We start from the raw sequence: 10,136 nt of genomic DNA, 5'->3' as shown, positions 1-10,136 counted from the left end.
GGGGTGGGGTTAAGAACACTGACTGGGGCAGGTGTAGGAAAAGGGCCACTTTGGGTTTGGTCATGCAAAGTCCCCATGAAGAAGCCTCGCAGAGCCATGGGGTTTGGGGACATGGCCCTGAAATTGTGGAGCTGAGTGTGGTAATCAGAGCTCTGAGAGTGGGTGAGAACACCCAGGAGAGGGTGCAGTGGTGGGAGGAGCCTTGAGCAGAATATCACCATCTAAGGGCCAGCTGGACAGGAGAAGAGATGCCCAAAAAGGCGGCTAAGGAGGAACAGCCAGGAAGCAGGAGCAAAGCGAGGAGAGCAGTTTGCAAAGGCCAAGGGCAGAGGGTGTCTCTAATCACCGGCAGCATCCTGGGAAGTGACGCTGGTGCCACACAGCCACGCGCCCATCTCACGCCCAGTGAGCAGTCCCCCCATCAGGAAGAACACGGGGTCGAGAATTTAATAGATGTTTATTTGTGTAATAGGAACATTCGGGTATATAAATAAGGTAAATACTTTCCAATATACAGTACATCATGTTCTGACACTGTGGCGAAAACAAATCTACATATATTGCCTAACACTGATCACACAGTGCAGAGGAAGGTCAGCTGTGGCACAGACACGTGGATCTGGTGAAACGCCAATCAGGTAAAGGGCGCAGCAGCTAGAAAATAGTCTTAACTCCCTTTCTAAGCAAGTGTTCCCTGGCACAGAGCCAGCAAACCCGGGACTTGAACCGAATGGAGGTAAGAAATAGGTGTTTTGGTAGTTGAGGACAGACAGTAATGTGGAAGCTATCAGCAAACAGTTTCACTTGGGACAGAATCAGCAGATGGCTAAACCCTCTGAGCACTACATCCAGGGAAAGCCCTCAGGAGGCTGCAAAGAGCTAGGCCTCGACCAGCGCGGGGGCACGGATGACCTGGGGATACCTTGTCCCCCGCCGGGAGTCTTTTTCTCTATAGATAAAAAGTTGCCTGGGTCCATTAGATGCAACAAGGAGTGGGGAAGCGTCAGGCCAGACACACATGAGTCCAAAAGCACGAGAGGACGAGTCCAGGAAGAGTCCGTCACGACAGCCGCTTACTAAACACCTCTACAGCCATGGTCTCCTGATTCATCATAACTTCATTCACTGATAAGGAGAGATCAGTAAACACAATCGGCCTTTGGGTCTGGTCTTCACTCCCCACTAACACCCAGGAAACAGTCCAAAGTCAAGCCAGTAGTTCTAAGCTCTTACTATTCCATCACCTTGAGAATGTCACAGGTCCTCGTCAACACCATTCCTTCAAAGTAAAGAACTCTCCACCATACACACAAACACAATCAGTCTCTCTCTCTCTCTCCCTCCCTCCCTCCCTGTCTTTCTCTCAACTCCATCTCTATCTGAAAAAAACAAATATTTTTCACTCCATCCAGTGCCTGCCTGTTCTCCCTTCATTCATGTGTGATCCGTTGCTAACCTAGAACCCAACAGAAACACCCCACATCATCCAGCCTCAGTGTCACCTGCTTCTATCCCATTGATACTATGAAGAAAGCATGAAACACAGGCCCTGTCAGGTTATGTTGTAAGGGTGTGGGCAGAGCTTTTAGGCTTTGTCTGTATTGACATCTGCTACAGAGATGGTTTCCCTTTTCCCTGCTCTTCCTGGCCCAAGATGTCCACGTGAATAGGGCACTGCCACCGGCTCCTGAGCTGTGTGCACAGAGCACAGCCTTTGGCCAGAGAGGAAAATGGGGTCCCGAGTCAGTCACTGAGAGACCCTCACTGCTCAGAGCTGAGGGACCACTTGGCAAGAGGAAAGGGTCCTTCCCTGTGGCGGGTCAGATTAGGGGGAGCAGGAAGTGGGCAACAGCTCAGGCAAACTATTCTGATTAAGTATGGAGAACTTCAGAATATCCTCACATACTCTTTCCTTTTGTCAAGCTGGCCTTCTAAATGAAGTGTGAAGCACCCAGGCACCGTAGGTGGGTGTGCAAGTTGGACTGCTTCTCTCAGAAGGGCAGTGTGATGGCTTCCCAGAACTTAAACACCCAGGCTGCGTGCAGGGCAGGTGGCAGTGTAGTGGCTGAGAACACAGTCTTGGGCATCACACCAACTTGGCTTCAAATAACCAGCTGAGCACAACAAAAATAACTACCGTTTATTGAGCACTTACTATGTGCCAGGCACTGTGCTAAATGCTTACGTGCATTATCTCATAAATTCCTCACAACAATCCCACAAGGGAGGTGCTGTTATCACACCCAATTGGACCAGAGTTGCATGTAGTAACCTGCCCAGACCTAGGGCTGTTTGAGCCCGACATCTACCTTCTTAACCAAGCACTTGGCCTGCCATGGTGCCTCCGTGCCCTCATCTATAAAATGGGAATAATAATACCTAATCAAAGGTTATATTCTGGATTCAAAGGGATAATGTATGTAAACCCTTAGCACTGTGCCTGGCACATATTAAGCGCTATTACTATTACTGCAATTATTGTTAATAAACATACTGCTGATAACTTATTGGCTCAAGAAAAAAAAGAAAGGAGCCTCAGTAGATAGGCATTTAGTGGAGGATGGTAGGAGAGAGGGAGGGATTTTCAAATAGCCAGTGGACTTGAAACCCACTGGCTAAAAAAATCTTAGATGTCACATGGTCTGCCCTCTATTCTCATCATTCATCCACATGTTCTAAAACCATCAGCACTCTAGCATCCAAAGTATACCTCCCAAACTGCCCTCACAGCTAAGGTTCCTTTGCCTTTGAAAACATGGTCTACATACAAACAAATGAAAGACTTACTCAAATAAAAGTCAGCCCCAGGTAAGAGCAACAGCTTCTACCCACCTTTGAGCCCAGGTGAGTAACCTGAGGCAGGGGTAGGAACAGAAAGATGGAGCCACTTTCAAATGATACAGGCAGTCAGCAGCTGGGACCCCACTACTCACCGAGAATGGGACCCACCTTCTGTAGAGGATGTGGGTGAGCAGAGTCCAGGACCAAGAGGAAGCGAGCCTAGAAGAGGCCTTTACATTAGGTTTTCATCACCACTTGGTCCAAACACCTACACCCTCTCTAGGTCACGCCACGGGGCCCCCAACCAACAAGGGAAACCAATCCAGGAAGTGGGAGCTTTTCCATCTCTTTAAAAAATGGAAGCTGGGCTACTGTGTGGAGGGTGGTCAGGGGAAAAGGAAGCTTGCTTTGACTAAGACACGGACAGAATACGAGGCCCTGCCAAGGTCAGCCCCTTTCTTGAAGGAGCTGATGGTTTGCTCCAGCTGCTCTTTCAGAGCCCCCGCTGTAGGCAGCACAGTGAGAGTCTGCCCAGGGTTTACTGTCTGGTGATGTGTCCACAGCGGTCACCTGGACATCCTCCTCTTAGCTTTTCTTCCCCGCCCTGACTTTGGAAGAACAGGGGCCCTGAGTCTAAGAGAAATTGCCCTTCCCACTCCAACCTTTTCTCAGCACATAATCACAAGATGGGCACAGATGTGAGTTACTCCAAACAACAAAAGGCAAGGTACTTAAAATGTCAGCAACACAGGAAGAAGTTTCAGCAATGACATATCACAGTTAGTAATGAAAATCGACTCCCATGGAAAGTGACCTTGGGTGGGCTTCTTAGGGAACAAGGCCACTGCTGTAGTTTTCTGAGCAGCGACACTCTTTGCCCTGAGTCATTCATATCCTTCCCTCGTCCCATCCCTGTCAACATCCAGGATGCCCCTGAGCCTGCTGGGGACTCACTAGCAGTCTGAATATCTAAACTTAAGAATCCATTTCAAATCAGCCTCCAGCCAACTCAGCAGCTAGCTTAGACTCAAATCACAGAATCTGCTTAGTCTCCCTTAAAATATATTTCTGGAATATTCTTGTAGAATATAAATCAGCTGATAGGATAAGAAACCCAGTGGGAAAAGATAAATACCATTAAAAAACAAAAAGAAATTTCATCTGTGTAATGTTAAAAGTTCCATTTCAACCCTTCTGAGACACTAGTTTCAAATCTATATTACAGAACTGTACAACACTAAGAGTCAATATGTTTTAAATATAGTTATACTACAGCTACTAAAATGCTCAGAACATGAAACAGGCCAAAACTAATAAACACAAATAAGGTCCAGGCTGCCTCAGAGGGGTTTACTCCCGGGAGTAAAAGGTAAGTCTGTACTTTGATGATGCTGAGAGCGGTTAAGGGGGTGGCATGCACACACAAAGGGGAAAGATTCAGGCCTGTGAGCAGTGACAAGCAGAACTCACCAGGGAGGATGCCCAGGCTCAGCCCTCTGCAGACACTCCCTGGTTTCTGTAACACCCTGGTTCATCAGCTCCTTTATGTCACTAGTTATGAGCTAACAGCAAGATCCAACCTGGTGTGCAGGTCAGGCCTCCTATGCTTGAGGGAAGGAATGCTGCAAAATTTCAGGTGCAGTCATGCCACTTTTGCCAAGGCAGGTGGGGCAGAGACGATTTAGTCCTTGCCCGGGTGGGCGGACAGCAAGATGGCGTCTCGACTTTGCCCCATGGCCCTGGGGAAGCTCCCTCCCTCTCTGGCCCTCAACTGCCTCACCAGCAAGCTGCTCATGACTCTCACTAGAGATACCTCGGAGGGCTGTAACAAAAAGTCAGGACGGTACAATATTCAGGAGTATAAAAACAAGTGGGAAACAGAAAGCCTTGCGTGCAAGTGAGAAACAGAATTCACAACAAGGGAGGGCACACAGTTTCAGTCACATTTTATTTCTCACACACACACAAAATGGGTCTGAACCAAGTTATGCCACGAAGATCTGCACAGGTATATGTTAAAATGCTCTCTTGAATCTCACCTGAAAAGTGAAGTATCTTCAATAAATGGAAGAAAAACATTGTGCGAAGTAGATACAAGGTGGCATTGCTCTCCTGACTACCCCACTAGGAAATCCCGTTGTTCACCAGAAAGAACGGGGGAAATCGGAGAAAGTAAAACCCACGCTGACCCTCTGGCCTTCTTGCTGGCGGCTCTGGTGAGCATCGAGCTTCAGCTCCCCAGAACCCCAAAACCCCGGGGTGCCCCATCAGCAACCACTTCCACAAAGGACTGTGCCAGGCACCCTGATCCCAAAGGCAGCCCTAAAGAGTGGCTCTCTGCTGCTGGGTCCCAGCTCACACTCCCTGCAACCAAGGACCTATACCACATGCCCACAATGGGGCGACATGAGACAAATGAGGTGCCCTCTGTCTCTGGTTTGGGAAACCAAGTTCACTCATCAGTGAGAAAACAGACTCATTATTAATCACGTCCATTGTTTAATTTGTTGCTGATAGACTGCCTCATCCTAAGGACAAGCATTTAGAAAAGGCCTGAAAGCACTTGCTTTTCGGTGCCCAGGACATGGCTCAATACCCACAGCAGCCTCTGGTGACATGAACTTGCTCAGCCAGAATCGTGGAATACTAGAATTAGAAGACAGCTCAGAAAACAAGGACCCAGAGAGTGATGCATCCTGCCTAGGGTCACACAGCCAGGACTGAAACCCCATGCAAAAAGACCACATTTTGTTGTGAAGGGGGACTTGAACCTGAAAAAGAAAAGCCATGGGCTAAAATGGAAGTAAAATTCAGAAGAAAGAAGCTGTTTCCATGCTGCGTGCTTGGGGAAGGCCATGCAGTGACTGTGAGCGGAAACGTTGAGCGGAGTCTGCCCTGCGCTGGACGCTTCAGTGATCTGGACAGTGTGAGCTTTCGGGGAGCCAGGAAGCCTAGTTTTAACAGAAACAAAACACACCAGCACCAGACCAAGGTGACGAAGCAAGCCATCACACCCTCATTTGGCAATGAGAACAACCGTGGCACAGAAAAGCTGAACACATTTGGGCACCAAGCTCTCTCCTGTACACTCTTCCCAAAGTCTACCTCACGCCTATAATTAGGAAGGGGGGGGGCGGGGGGAAGTATCACAGTTTTTGGTTTTTGTTTTGTTTTTTAAAAAAAAGGTCCCCCAGTGAAACACAAACTACATTTAACTGGTCACATTATATAAAAAGTGTGCATTTCATCTTCAGAATGGTCAAACCGCTAACTGGGTTGGATTTTCCAGGGTTTTAAGCAGGACTTTGTGGTTTCAGTGAAGAAGTCATGGTACAAGTGAAATCACTATACGAAATAAGTGATTTTTAAAACACATACACAATACACACTTGCCTTAAGAGTTATATATATACAACACAGCAGCTACATGGGTGGTTGGTCAGGCAAAGGGTGCACGTACAAGAAGCCCTCTGCTCCCTGCCTAATGGGAAAGCCCCCAGAAAGCATTCAGCGGCAACCAGCCTACAGCACAAACACGAACGCCATTGTCCCTGAAAAGACACAGGTAGCTGGGCTGACCTATAGGAGCCATCTGAGCCTAAACAGGTGGGAAAGGGCTCGGTTACAGTACATTCTACTGCATACACTTGAAATATTACAGTGTGGTGTTTTGCTTTTCCAGACTATTTTAAATAATGTCTTGTGCTTTCTGAAGCAAAAAACCCTGAAAGCTTCTTTCCCTCTGTGATGAAATAAGGTGAACCCATACCATAAAGCAGAGCTCATGTTTCACAGGATTTCATGTGGACAGAACGCCTATCTGATCCGTAAGCCTTTGTCCCTCCAGCCTGGAGAAGGCAACCCCCCCCGGAGCTCTTCGGCAGGGGTCCCAGAGCAGCTTGGGTGAAAGCTCTCCAGCGGCAAAGGCATCCAAGCCGTGCAGCTCTTCCCTGCTGGCGGGGAGGGAGAGCACAAAGACAAATATGGGGGGCCCTGAACTGGTTGGACACAGATGAACGGCCACTCTCTCTGATTGAGCCCAGAAACATTCAGCTGATGGGAGCTAGAAGCGCCAAGCAGCCACACCTGAGCTGGGCAACATTGTCTTCCTGGCTTTCAAAACATTTAAGAAACCCAAATTTTTACTCCATGACTTCATTCCAACTCTAAGCTGTAGTTTACTCACAACCCAAATCGTAAGCACATAGACTGTATGTACAAATTTTTAAAAAACCCACAGATACAAAACACTCTACAAAAAAAAAAAAGAGAGAGAGAGAGACAGTGAGTTGAACTGAAGCCTGTCATTGTCTAAGTCACGCCAGCGGGGCTTGCCTTGGAGCGCTGCCCCTCACTCGGTCCTGCTTGGGCTCTCCCGGCCCTGGGTAGCCCCTGCTAGTCCTCCGGGGCATCTATCAGCATCTCCTTGTCGGTCAGGTGAGACTTGAGCGTGTTGAAGATGTGGAGCTGCTGATCTGGCCTCAAGGTCATGAACTGCTGAATCAGCTTGCTTGGGTTCGGGCCCCTGGAAGGGAATGTGAAGAAACCGCACTGATGGGGGCCCAGCAACTTCTAGGGCCTGCTTATCCAAGTGGCTGCACCCACCCCTGTATTCCCTACTACTACCTAACGGAAGACAGAGGGGCCTCGGGGAATCCATAAATTGCAGCAACAGAAAACTGCATTCATATTTGTTTCCTACTGAAGCTGAGATGGAGCTAAAGTTCTAGAATTGCACCTTATTTAAAAGTCCACCAACTTGGTTCAGATGGAAAGGCACTGTACCTGATAAAACTGGCGATGTACACGTTGACAAAGGTGGCCATCAGATACTGACAGTCAAAGCGATCCATGATGCCTCCGTGGCCAGGAATGGTGTTGGCAAAATCCTATTAGAGGCAGGAGAAGGACTGGTGAGCCTGGGCTCTGCCAAGATCAAACCTGGCCTGCGGTCCCACCTCAGTGTCCAGCTACGTCCTGAGTAGCTGAGGGGAACGGGAAGTGAGAGGTAGGCACTGGCTCAAATGCTGAGGCTGTAATAGGACACAATCTTATTAAATTACAAAAGGTTGTTTTTGAAGAAAGATGTAAGATATGATGAACAAATAAACTGAAAATCCAACTACTGGATTGTTTTGGAAACGCTGTCTTTTTATTTAACCTACCTAAATTCTGAGCATGGGAGAAGGGCACACATTAAGAGCCTGGCATTTTGCAGGGGCGGTGGTTGATGGGGTGGGGCAGGGGGAGGAAGACAGAAGGTGGGTGAAGAGGGGCCTGGCTGGGAGACAGTGAGAGGAACAGAGAAGAGGGTTTCCCTACTTTGATTTTAAAGGCTCGTTTGAATCCACTTGCGAAGAACCCTCCAAAGGGGCCGATGAGCGAGGCAAAGGTGGACAGGGCAATGCTGTGAATCTGGAAGGGGTACATCCGGACGATTTTCTGAGAAGAACAAATGGAGTAAAAGTCAAGGTGCCTGCAGGCCCAGCCTTCCTATATGTCAACATAAATAACTCTGTATGCACTGACTATATTTCCCAAAAAAACCATAATTAGTAAGAAGACTGATTTTTTTTTTTTGAAATCGCTGTCTGGCTTAATAGAAGACATTAAGATACCCTGAACCCTAAACCTAACCCTGTCCCTAACCCGAAAACTAACCCTAATCCTGTCCTTAACCCTAACCCAAATCTAACCCTGTACCTAACACTAAACCTAACCCTGTCCCTAATCCTAAGCCTAACCCTAACCCTGTCTCTAAAAAAAAAGATATCCTGCATTCGATCTCTTGTGATATGTTGTTTTGGTTGCAGTATATGAAGAAAATCCAGCTTTACACAGATATATAGTCGAAAAAAGGAAGAATATTTTAGTACTATCTTTTCAGATAATTATAGGCATCCTTTGACACTACATCAGAACTTGATAAATGGTTGTTCCTTAAACATTTGGTGCAATATTGAATCTGAAATCCTACCAATGAACTTTTTGTACTCTTAAGTTAAAATCCATCATTCTATCTCGCACTTTGAATGGATCTTTTACCCATGCATGACTGTATAACACCATGCACTGGCCAGTTAGAAAATACTGGTTCCCTGAGTAATGTCACTCTTCCAAATGTAGACACATTTCGCTATATAATGTCAAAACATTATATATTAAAATCACCACAGATCTCATCAGAAAATCCTTTAAGTATTAGGAAGCTGTCAAGCTCATAACGGCAGGCACACACTTTGTAAAATTCTACTTTTCACTTGAAAGTCGTATTTTATCATTGGTTACAATTACTGTCAGTTGCTTCACTTGAAGTGACAGGCTCGCTTCATTCATTTTCAAGAAAAATGTCTGCCAAATATCCAAGTCTAAGACACTATAGTTCGTTGTTTCTTTTCAGGTAAAAATTATGCTTTTATGAAAAAGCAGCTAGTTCAGTTCATAAGTCAAACAAGTACCCACATGCTTTTACTTTAGGTAAGCAAGTACTTCAGTATTTAGCAGAAGTGTTATGCATACTTTCCATTTTGGTACTAAGAGTATTAGAAAAGTGTATATTTAACAGTCGAGATTTAATAAAATTAGTAATTTTATTATTTCACCAGAGCCACTCTTCGAGGAACCGACGAATGTTTCCAGTGAGGGTGTGGTGTGAAGAATCCAACAACTTAGTCGTTTGATGCCACTGCCCTCGCTCAAGCTAAGGTGCCCTCAGGTTTACCCACCACTGCTTCTGCACCAGCACAGCAAATGTCAACACAGTAAAAAAGGCAAATAATGTATTATTATGAAAACAGCTGTGACCTCATAGACCCTCTGAAAGGATCTCAGGGTCCTCCAGGGATCCCAAAAGCACACATTGAGAATGACTGGTCCTAACGATTTGATGTGGAGGAAAGGTCGCCTCCCACCCTCACCCTGAACTGACTTGAACAATTCTCCCTCATCCTGGGGCTCACAGCGTTGGGGAGAGAGGAAGGTAGTTTTTTTGAGGGGAGGCAGCGGTGGAGAGGGGGCTCTCTCTTTGTAGTCACTATCTCACTGAGGTTAGTTCGCCCCATGGGAGTGGTACATACCCAGCCAATGGCCGACTGGATCACCTCAGGAAGGTTGTACTCATGCAGGCGAAACAGGTCCGAGGGCTCACAGTCCACGGTGAAGCTGTTGGTGTCATTGTTGTACTCCACGGGGCAGACAAAGCATCTGTACCCAGACATCACGTAGGACAGCTGAGGAAGAAGAACAGAGGCAGGAAGGAGACAGGCAGCGGTGCTCAGCCTGCGGGTCGCGACCCCTTTGGGGGTCGAACGACCCTTTCACAGGGGTCGCCTAAGACCATCGGAAAACAAAAAGAT

The 10,136-nt window shown here is 47.1% G+C and overlaps 1 protein-coding gene across 1 annotated transcript in view; it reads right to left on the bottom strand.

The window, feature by feature from the left end:
• Positions 1-440: 440 nt before the first annotated feature.
• The window catches only part of CDS2 (CDP-diacylglycerol synthase 2), a 50,300-nt gene continuing 40,604 nt past the window's right edge, over positions 441-10,136 (bottom strand). The window contains exons 10-13 of the mRNA XM_019644619.1: positions 9,858-10,010; positions 8,104-8,223; positions 7,567-7,670; positions 441-7,306 (exon numbers count right to left, since the gene is read on the bottom strand). Of these exons, the coding sequence (XP_019500164.1) occupies positions 7,177-7,306; positions 7,567-7,670; positions 8,104-8,223; positions 9,858-10,010 (507 nt within the window). The 3' untranslated portion in view covers positions 441-7,176. The remainder of the gene's footprint in view (positions 7,307-7,566; positions 7,671-8,103; positions 8,224-9,857; positions 10,011-10,136) is intronic.

Source organism: Hipposideros armiger, unplaced genomic scaffold, assembly GCF_001890085.2.
Source record: "Hipposideros armiger isolate ML-2016 unplaced genomic scaffold, ASM189008v1 scaffold_89, whole genome shotgun sequence".
Lineage (NCBI taxonomy): Eukaryota > Metazoa > Chordata > Mammalia > Chiroptera > Hipposideridae > Hipposideros > Hipposideros armiger.
Note: the sequence above shows the minus strand (reverse complement) of the source record. Positions and strands in the feature narration are given on the sequence as shown.